Below are 11,321 nucleotides of genomic sequence, written 5' to 3'. Positions count from 1 at the left end.
TGCAATTTTACACTTCACCTAGCACAGTGGTTCTCAACCTTCCTAATGGACCCTTTAATACAGTTCCTCGTGTTGTGGTGACTCCAACCATAAAATTATTTTCGTTGCTACCTCATAACTGTAATGTTGCTACTATTATGAATCGTAATGTAAATATCTGATATGCAGGATGGTCTTAGGCCACCCCTGTGATAGGGTCGTTCGACTGCAAAAGGGGTCGCGACTCACAGGTTGAGAACCACTGCTTTAAGGGCAAAGCCCTTATAGGCCAAATCTCCAGCAGTTTCACAACAAACCACTTCAGTTGCTTCTGTGTTAGATGGTTATCCTGTTTATTGGAACATTTTAAAGCTTAGTGATTTGCTAGTTCTGTGCTTGTCTCACAAGTTATGTGTCGTTGGATAGTTCCTACTTACACTGTAAATGGGCCACGATGGAAGAGCTCGAAAAGGATCCTCGCATCGCACAGAAGATCAAGCGATTCAGGAATAAACAAGCCCAGATGAAGCACATTTTTACTGAGGTGAAGCAATATTTACTGATTAATCTGACTACTGCTTTTCTTGCAGAATTAAATACTGGGTGTAAGTTTCTTTAAATGGAAGTTTTGTGCAGATCTGTTAGTTAAGTCAAATTGATAAGTATGCACTCATTTATAGCAAAACTAGTTTAGATTTAAGCCAAAGAAAACAAATTATCCACCGAGGTATGATGAGCAAACCTTACAAACTAACAACCCATAAGAACAGGCATCTTGGTCAGAATACCAGTGAACAGCTAGGGCAAGAGGAATATGCACACAATTCTTTCATCCCCCAACTCCAAAGGCAATTCCAAAGAGACCCAAAATTTGAATGTAAAAAATAAAAACAAAGTCCAAATGCTCAAAAATAAATAAATAAATTTATATTAAACTTGGGAATTTCTAAGTATGGGTCCTATAGCAAGAGGAAGGATTGGTGGATTTGGATCTTAAACAAATCTATAGTATCTGTACATTAGAAAATACCATAAACAAATCTTAAATTGTATGTAAAAATATTTTTTAATTATATACATAGACACATACATACAACAGTAATTAGAAAATATATATGCATTATATATACATACATATTTTCTAATGATACACATATACACATACATATATACATGGTATACATTTTTTATCTAGTATGAGAACCTTCCTATTTATGTTTTTATACGTACACATTATACACATACATATACATATAACCAATAGTTTAATAAGAAATACTCATAATTAAGAAAAATATAAAACCCAAAATAGAAAAAAATGGACAAATTAACCTACAAAAATATTGACTACTAGTCAAAGAATGTAAATTAAAATGGGAATCTTCTAATCTTTTCTTATCAAGTATTTGAAGGTTTTAAAAATAAGTACTGTCTATTGCTGGTGAGGGTGTACGGAAGAGACACTTGGTACATCACTGGGTGGGAGCATCAGGCCATGTGACTGTCAGAAGAGCAGTATGACAAATGACATCAAATGTCTCCAAATTTGCATGTCGTCTATCCCAGCAACTAACTCTGTCCTTTATTTTAAGGAAACTATCAAGTCTTTGTGCAAAGACTTAACAATGATAAACAGTTGTTTATATTGGTGAAAAATTGAAAATGAAGTGTTAGATAATAGACTTTTGTTAAATTATACAGCCCATAGGATGGAATACTGTGCAGCCAGAAAAAAATGGTATTGGAAAACAGTTATTAATGACATGGAAAGTCTCTTCTCTGGCTGATGGGCTTGTGGTGATTTTTATTTTCTTATTTTTTAGCATGTGATTTTTAAATTTTATTTAGATATCTTTTGAAGAAAAGAAGCAATAAAAATTATTCTTAAAATGTAGTCATAAGTACTGGACCCTAAGAGAGCACTCAGATGTCATCAAATTGTAGTAAATTGCTACAGATATTTACCAATTAATTATTTATGTTGTACTCCCTTGTGACAAAAAATTATTTTAGGACAATGTCAATAAGCATTCTTCATGTCCTAATGTGGGGTTCTTCCTCTTCAGCCTTAATGTTTGGCCCAGGTCCTCTCCCCTCCTCCCCCAATAATTGTTCTAATGCCTGTGAGAACTGTTTTCATGGCATCATCCCTCTGGTAGAGAATTGGGGAAAGGAAGGTGACTACTAGAATTAGAAAACCATCTTGAAGCCCTGTTGGATACTCTCCCTCTGTTCTTGGAACATCTTTTCCACACCTCTATTTTAGCAGGTATTTGCAGTGCAGTAACTTGTTTACAACATGCCTGTATCTTCCATTTTGAGCCCTGGAAGACAGACAGGGCCCTGGTCTTCCTTATATTTCTAGCCCTGGTACTAGGCACAGAGTCAGTGCTCAGTAATTATTTGGCTGTTCCCAGGGAGTGAGGATGGTTTGACCTATGCTGTTCGTTACCCTGCTCCAGAACCTTCAGAATTTCCCATTTTCTTGGAATAAAGTTCAAGCTTCTTAATATAGCCTTCAAAGACCCATGTGTCTATTTTCTGATTTATTCTCAAGGGTGTGAGCTTTCCTTGGTTGGGAATAGAGAGAGAGGAAATTATGTTGTTTTTACAGAAATACCGTAACAGCAGTTCACACTCTTGTGGGGGGGAAAAGAAAAGGTTGGAGGACATCCTGAAATTAAGGAGTAATCCTGGGGAATAGTTCCTATAATACTGTCTTTGGTTTTAACATTTTTATTAATAACTTGGATAAATGCTATTCTTATAAAAGAAATAATAACTTAGTTTTGAGTAGAGTGTCTTCATATCTATTATTTCCAGGTGCTTTATGAGGTAGCCAGGGGAGAGGGCAGTCTTGTGAAGGAGACTCCAGTTGGAGAGACTAGAGTTCCCATACTCCATAGGGATAGAGGCCCAACTAAAACCCTTTCTGAAAACCAGAAATAATGCTGGGAGAATAAATGACAAAGACAATGTTCAGGTTTACCTGGACAGGCCAGGATGAGTGAAATATAATGACTAAAATGTAATGTCATACATTTGTATTTAAAGATCTTTACATTTTGGAGTGTAGAGAATGACTAGATAGCAGTTCTAGGGAGGAAAGATGTTGCCAGTTTAATTACAAGTTTGCTGTGAGCCAAGAGTAGGGTGTGGCTGTTTAAAAAGTAACATAAATCCTGCACTGTACCAATAGAACAGTCCAGCTGTGCCTTGCTGTTTTGATTCCTAAACTAGAGGCCTGGTGCACAAATTCATGCATGGGTAGGGTCCCTTCCAGCTGCCAGCCGGACCTCCCTTCCCCGGCTGCCGGCCGAGGCCTTCCTTCATTTTGTACTGCACCCTAGTGGTCAGCGCATGTCATAGTGAGCAATAGAACTCCCAGTCTCCCAGTCGAACTCCCATGGGGACACTTTGCATACTAGCCTTTTATATATATAGATGTTATGTTTATTTTTGGGTACCAGGATTCAGTGAGGTTCTGCAAATCCTGAGGGCAGCTGCAGGAGGATTGTAATGGTGATAAAGGATTCCAGTCATAGCTGAGTGATTGAGAAAAAAGGTGGAAAGCAGACTGCATGCTGCTAGGAGCCTGGGTTCTGGAGCCAAACTATTCCCCCACATGCATGGACACACCAGGGTGGCCTTGGGCCACTTGTATAACATCCTTCCTAATAGTATCAACCTCACAGAATACCTGGGAGGATTAAGTGACACAATGTTTGTACCTGTAGAAGTGCTGAGCACAATACCTGACCCATAGTCACTCTTCCACAAGTGTGAGCTCTGTATCATTAAGGGATCTGGAAACATTAAAGCATCTGAAGGACAGTTGGATGTCTGGGGCTATTTAACCCAGCTAGGGAGGGGTTGTTGACGAGCCAACACAGAGAGGTAGAATCAACTTGGTCACCATTGCTGGAGAGGAAGCAGTTCTCACCAATGAGTCACAGTTACAGGATGAAAATGGAGCTGTAATTTAATAGTCATAACGATAAAGATCATGATGCTATTGCCGAGCCGGCAGAGGTAGAGCTGTCTTGGCAGTGGGTCAGGTCTTAGAGTGCAGTATATTCCTGAACATGAGAATAATTGAATCTGAGGGTGGATTTGCCAGGAATGCTATATAAAGTATTCTTGCACTGGTTAGATTCTAACCGTTAGAAGATGAAACTAGATAGCGTGTAATGAGCCTTCCAACTTAAGGGGCCATAAGAACATTCTAGCTGTCCAGGATTGGGGCTTCTGGGTAAGAAAGACCTGGGTAAACCTCCAGTTCTCACAGCTCTGTGTTCCTTGGTCATGCTACTTAGCCGCTCTGAGTCAGCTTTCTCATCCATAAAGTAATTGTAGTACCTACTCCATAAAGTAGTTTTGAGACTTAAATGAAAGCATTTAACCTGATTCCAGACACACATTAAATATTTCTCAGTGCTGTTTATTGTTGTTTTATAAGTACCCTTTTTTTGAAGCATCCTATATAATAAAAGGCTAATATGCAAATCGACCAAATGGCAGAATGACTGGTCGCTATGACGCACATTGACCACCAGGGGGCAGACACTCCGTGCAGGAGCTGGTAGTCAGCCAGAAACTGGGCTCTGGCTGCCGTTCAGCCAGAAGCTGGGCTCACAGCTGGTGAGCGCAGCGGGGTGGCAGGAGCCTCTCCCACCTCCGCGGCAGCTCTAAGGGTGTCCAACTGGTGGTCCAGACATCCCCTGAGGACTCCTGGACTGCTAGAGGGTGCAGGTCAGGGTGAGGGACCCCCTTTCCCCCAAGTGCACGAATTTTGTGCACCAGGCTTCTGGTAATGTATATAAAGATAAACAGATCCTTAGGGTGCACATCAGTGAATTTTTACAAAATAAACACATCTGTGTAACCACCTCCTGGATCAGGAATTAGAACATTATCTGCACCCCAGAAGCTCCTCTCACGGCTCCTTCCAGCATTAGCTATTACTGTTATTTATATTAAAAAGGAAAAGAAACCAGAGTTTCCAAGGGTGATCTTTGGAACAGGGAGCAGTAATAAAAGGGCATCCTCTTTGTGCTGATTTTTGCACAGCATTACAGTAATCAGAGGGAAGTCTTCCCCTGGCTGAGGGCAGCCTGTGAGGTGTGGTTGATTCCTTCCAGTTTAGTCATGGAGAACAGGATTTAGGACAGTGAAGAGTATCTGAGGTGACTTTTATTCTCAGGTGAACCATTTCATGTGTTTCCTGATAGGTCCAGAGTAGGGGTCACTTAATGGTAAAGCATGAAGTGGGATTTGAGGTCAGGGGGACACTCTTAAACTCTTCTCTGTTTGCATTAGCCTGACGAAGACTTGTTCAACCCAGACTATGTAGAAGTTGATCGCATCTTGGAGGTGGCCCACACCAAGGATGCAGAAACAGGAGAGGTAGGTGTTTTGCTATGCTGACTCTCCTAGTGTCTTCCCTTCTTACCTTATATTGTGCTTGTTTTGTCAACATGTGGTCTTTGTTTGATTGGTATTTGTGTGTTATATTTTAGGGTGGGTTTTCATACGTTGGACAGAGTATGATCGATGCCTATAATCTAGTAGAAAGAACTTTTTTCTCTCTCTCCTCTTTCCCACCAGGAAGTGACGCATTATCTGGTGAAGTGGTGCTCACTGCCCTATGAAGAAAGTACGTGGGAGCTAGAGGAAGATGTGGATCCTGCTAAAGTTAAAGAATTCGAATCTCTTCAAGTTCTCCCTGAAATTAAGCATATGGTAATCTATCAGTTATATGTAGAATTTGGTGTTTCATATGGAAAGATAAAGTAATAAGATTGCTAGTGTGTTTATGAAGAATTTAAGGAATTTGCAGTTTTGATTATCAGGCTTTTTGCCTGATGTTCTGACTCTAGAAACTAATCAAAATATTTGACCCACTGTACTTTCCTGAGCTCATACCACAGGCACAAAGAAATAAAAGAAATTCTGTCTATAGAAACCAAAAAAACTAATATTGGCTTTCAGGGAAATTAAAATGTAAGTAGGATTAATATCTAAGAGTCTAAGTAAAACAATATAACAATAAGATTTAGGTGGGTCTGTTTCTCTTTTTTATTAATTACTTGCAAATTTTAGAGAGATATTCTTAGTTTAATCCAGTGAAACCTAGAAAATATAGGGCCTATCCAGGGGTGGGCAAACTTTTTGACTCAAGGGCCACAATGGGTTCTTAAACTGGACCGGAGGGCCGGAACAAAAGCATGGATGGAGTGTTTGTGTGAACTAATACATGGTAACACTGCTGCTGGTGAAGGAGCAGAGGGGAGAGCAAGAGAACCCTCCGCTCTTTCGGCTCCGTGGACTGGATAGAACAGCCGAACGGGCCGGATCCGGCCCGCGGGCCGTAGTTTGTCCACGGCTGGCCTATACATTAGTCAGAAAACAGTCACTGTAGTTTGAAGCCAGATTTAGGGCAGTGTTTTGAGATTTACTACTTTCCCCATTATTATTTTGTGTCCTTATTTGTTTTATGCTTCTAAAACGTCATTCTCTACGTAGTGTGCTCTCTGCTTTTTTCTACTAGGAACGGCCTGCTTCAGACTCCTGGCAGAAACTCGAGAAGTCTCGTGAGTATAAGAACAGTAACCAGCTCCGGGAGTACCAGCTGGAGGGAATGAACTGGCTTCTATTTAACTGGTATAACAGGTGAGGATCCAGACCATTCCTATCTTCATGGGTGATTTTCTTTTTTTTCTTTTTTTTTAATATATTTTATCGATTTTCTTACAGAGAGGAAAGGAGAGCAATAGAGAGTTAGAAACATTGATCAGCTGCCTCCTGCACACCTCCCACTGGGGATGTGCCCGCAACCAAGGTACATGCCCTTGACCGGAATCGAACCTGGGACCCTTCAGTCTGCTGTCCAACACTCTATTCACTGAGCCAAACCAGTTAGGACATGGGTGATTTTCTAACCAAGTGTTTGTACTTGAAGGTGGGTTGCTGCCTTGGCCCACTTAGAGTAGAGCAGCAGAGAGCTGAGAGGACAACACAGCCATTGATTCAGGCTGGCAGTCCTTGCATGTCCCTCACACTAGAACATCATATTTTTATGTCAGGTATTTCTCCCAACCAAAAGGAATGGTCTTTACACATCACTGACTTGGTGCTTTTTTTTCGCCTTTGCCAACCTAGCCAAAAGGTAATGCTCTATCTTGGTTATGTTCAAAGGATCCTTTAAACATGTTTTCTATCTCTATGTCTTTAGCAAAAATTGGCTTTAAAGGGGAATAGATCTGGATTCTTGCCCCAACTCTGCTACTTGTTTGTGAGCCACAGATGTTCTAGACTTGTACTGGAATGCTCAGGTTGGACTCTTTGTGCTTTAGTTCCTATCAGAATAGATGAAGCAGATGAAATTTGAGAAAAATGGGTTGAGATTTTCTTAACATTCTAGAATGTCCGTCTCCCCTGCCACCCCCCCACCCCAAGCAGCATGTTGTAACGGAAAACACACCAAGATGGGACTCTGGAGGCGTGTGTTCTGGCGTAGTCTTCTGCCCTTATTCTCAGCTCAGAGCGTTGCTTTCTAGGTCTGAGATTGCCCTCTATGCAGTGAGAGGTGAGACTGGATGGGGCCACACCCTTGCCTCAAGTGTCTTGGCTCTGTGCAATCTGTGACCCTGAATCACCAGAAGAGACCAGCATCTTTTCTCTGATTAGAAATTTATTATGTGGGTTAAGTTTGTCCTTTGATAACACAAGTGAAAGACAGTGAGAATCATGTAACTTATCATTTTATTTTTGCCTTTGCTTCCATGAAATTTGTTGGATACAGAAACTGGCTTCAGTTTGAGGCATATTTTTGTTCTCTATTATTTAAATTTTTAGTGTTTTTAGTTTTTTATTTAAATAGACCCATTTCATGTATTTTCTCATAATCTGCCATAGTTCTTTTTTGGAAGCAGGCAAGATATGACTAATAATAATAAAAACTTGCCTTAGTTGCATCTCTGGCAAATGCTGATAAGACCTTCACTTACAGGTCAAGGTATGCTTCTGAAGTATCTTTTTAGTTATAACCACCCTCTACCTCTGTCCTGTATTGATTGTGAATTGCCTGTATTTCTTACTCTCTGCAGGAAAAACTGTATTTTGGCTGATGAGATGGGCCTAGGGAAGACCATCCAGTCCATCACATTCCTTTCAGAAATATTCCTCAGGGGAGTCCATGGCCCTTTCCTTATTATCGCCCCCCTCTCCACTATCACCAACTGGGAACGGGAGTTTCGAACGTGGACAGAGATGAATGCCATTGTGTACCACGGCAGCCAGATCAGTAGGCAGATGATCCAGCAGTATGAGATGGTGTACAGAGATGCACAGGTGAGCCTTATGCCGATCACAAAGACCCAGTGACACCTCGATGTCACAGTTTCTTCTGGAGTTTAGTGTCTTGTGCCTTGGGCTACTATTTACTGATTATGTAGAGTCAGTCATATGCTTATTGAGGCAGACTTCTTACTCTTCCCTGGTAGTTTAATTTATGATAAAACACGGAATTATAGGGCATGCTTTACACTCCCTGAGATATACCAGAGGACTCTGAAAGCTTGGCTTCTTGGTTGGATTATGAAGTTACTTTTACACACAAAATTTTATCTGAATTACTGTATGCTCAGTGAAGAAAGTGAGCAGCAGAATTGGTGTATAGAGAATGGGTTCCTAGCCAGGGAGATTGGAGAAGATGTTAACAGATTTGACAGGGAAGGATAAAGAGAAAACAGGATTCAAATTGTTAAAAGCACAATAGAATTTTTAAAAAGCTTTTGTTAAGTATAAGGACTTTGCCCAGTATGCTTGTCTTCTTGTTCTGGGCACTGGATTTTATAATTAAGGTGAAAATTAAAAGAATCTAATCAGAGAAAAGCCAGCCGGGAGCTTTGTAACTGCAGGAGACACTTGGAAGGAATTTACGGTGTGCTCTGACATGATGCAGCTCTGTTCTTTAAATGTAATGGCAGCACTGAGACAGGCTAAAAGACAAAGTTGTGCCCTCCTGGTAGCACCTGTCCCAGGGGAATCAAGATCTTTACTGCCTATGCGTGGTTTAGACAGACTCGTGACTAGAATGTGTGAATCAAAACCCATCTGCTTTCCTTACCCTGGCAGTTAATAAATAAAAAGCTTCCTTGCTGTGCCTTCCGTACTGCTCATCTGTCTCACCTTTGTGAGGGCACATGCTCTCTTCTTTTCACCCATGTAATGAGGTCTGTCTCTTGTCTAAATAGCTGGTGCATTCTTGTGTTCTCTCTTTTCTCAAATGAGGAAGAGCAGTGCTTATTGGCTTCTTACCTAGGCCCTAGCATTTCTAGTGCTGGCTCCTCTTGGCCAACTGGTGCCCATTAGCTGGATTCTATAGCCATTGCATAAAGTTTTGCCTGCTGTTGTTTCATCCTCAGGGAAACCCCCTTTCAGGAGTCTTCAAGTTCCATGTTGTCATCACAACATTTGAGATGATCCTGGCAGACTGCCCAGAGCTGAAGAAGATTCACTGGAGCTGTGTGATCATCGATGAAGCTCACAGGTTGAAGAACAGGAACTGCAAACTTCTGGAGGGTCTGAAGCTCATGGCCCTGGTGAGAGTAGCAAGCTCTTCACATAAACATGGGGGCTTCTCTTCACTATGGAGGAAGCATTCTTCATGTAACTTATTTTTGCGTAGTTTCTTTACTCTAGATTTTGTTTGCTCTCTATAGCTATGACAGTGTAGGAGTCAAATGTGTTTGTTTTTTGTTATGAACTGGGTTAACAGTTTGACCTTTGCCATAGATTGATTCCCAAAGGGACCCAAGGGAATCTTAAATCCCATTAAATTTGTGACCTGGAAATGTAAGGTGTTTTGATTTGTTTCTGGGTACCTGAATGATCTGATACCAAAGATGATGGCTTTTAAACATTATTGTCTTGGCACAGTGCCCAGAATGTGAGGGAAGGCACTCAGTAATGTTGAACGAATGAATGAATGAATGGTTGCTTTAATTAACATGAAATTGCTGCTGGAATTGTTAATGTGAAAGGAAGGTTGATCTATTAACTGTATGCCCATAAAATGTTGGCACCCTGTCTTTTCATGAACGCACAATAGAATTGCCCCAAATTGAGCGCAGAATGCCCTGGCCTCCTGTTTGGGGAGCTCAGACACTGTTCATCACGTGTTAATTTGTGCAGGAACACAAAGTGCTGCTCACTGGGACACCCTTGCAGAACTCTGTGGAGGAACTCTTCAGTTTGCTCAACTTTCTGGAGCCATCACAATTTCCTTCAGAGACTGCTTTCTTGGAGGAGTTTGGAGATCTGAAAACAGAGGAACAGGTAAATAGGGGCTTGTAGAATCGAGGAGACAATGTGATGATTACTTTACCATCAAGGAGAGAAACCACTGTAGGGACAGGAGTTAGCAAGTTCTGACATCCTTTATTTAATGTATTTTTTGTTTATGTTGAGGAGGATAAGCTAGTTATTAGCAGTTCTTATTACTCCAAAGAATAAATGAATCAGCACCTAAAATATTTTATGTTAACATATCAGGCCTCTAGCCTTCACTGATCTCACATGTAAGTTCAGTGATTTTGCTCATAGCTGTGATTTCAGGATCTTGGTGCTTTCTTTTGCTCCTCTCATCCTTCCTCCTTCCTCCTACATAATCTGCAACATATTCTCAGGCTCATTCTTTAGTACAACAATGTACTCAAGAGCAGTGACGAAAAGAAGGCAATTATATATTAGAGCAATTGGTAAGTCCAGCTTTGTCCATAGCAACTAAAATTCCTCAGTTTTGAAAGATGTAGTCCTGAGTCTGGCTTATTGGACTCAAAGCTTATTCAAAACAACCAACATTAATAAATAACTGTCTACTAGGGTAGAATTATCTACTAAAGATTACAGAAATAAGCCAGACAAGTTTATATCCTCTTGTTGTATCGATCCCTTTAGTATTAAGAAGTGGCCTTCCTTATCTCGTCATGGCCTTCACTTTGAGGTCTATTTTGTCAGATATAAGTATTGCTACCCCAGCTTTTTTTTTTTCATTTCCATTTGCCTGGAAGATATTTTTCCATCCCTTCACTTTCAGTCTGTGTTCTGAGGTGGGTTTCTTGTAGACAGAACATGTATGGGTCCTGTTTTTTTATCCATTCAGCCATTGGATGTCTTTTGATTGGAGAATTTAGTCCATTTATGTTTAAAGTTATTATTGAAAGGTGCTGGTTTGTAGGCATTTCTATTTTTGTGTGGCTGTTTTTCTTTTTTTTTTTACAAAAGAATTTTTATTTATTTTATTTTTTTAATTAAATCTTTATTGTTTAGATTCTTAC

At 40.4% G+C, this 11,321-nt stretch overlaps 1 protein-coding gene across 1 annotated transcript in view; it reads left to right on the top strand.

Annotated features, from left to right (window-relative positions):
* The window catches only part of CHD6 (chromodomain helicase DNA binding protein 6), a 127,364-nt gene that overhangs the window by 33,609 nt on the left and 82,434 nt on the right, over positions 1–11,321 (top strand). Inside the window, exons 6-12 of the mRNA XM_015563946.1 lie at positions 388–523; positions 5,299–5,385; positions 5,587–5,721; positions 6,530–6,651; positions 8,088–8,331; positions 9,408–9,584; positions 10,177–10,320. Coding sequence (XP_015419432.1) covers positions 388–523; positions 5,299–5,385; positions 5,587–5,721; positions 6,530–6,651; positions 8,088–8,331; positions 9,408–9,584; positions 10,177–10,320 — 1,045 coding nt within the window. The remainder of the gene's footprint in view (positions 1–387; positions 524–5,298; positions 5,386–5,586; positions 5,722–6,529; positions 6,652–8,087; positions 8,332–9,407; positions 9,585–10,176; positions 10,321–11,321) is intronic.

Source organism: Myotis davidii, unplaced genomic scaffold (genome assembly GCF_000327345.1).
Source record: "Myotis davidii unplaced genomic scaffold, ASM32734v1 scaffold199, whole genome shotgun sequence".
Lineage (NCBI taxonomy): Eukaryota > Metazoa > Chordata > Mammalia > Chiroptera > Vespertilionidae > Myotis > Myotis davidii.
The sequence above is the reverse complement of the archived record's forward strand: the minus strand, read 5'-3'. Positions and strand labels throughout refer to the sequence as shown.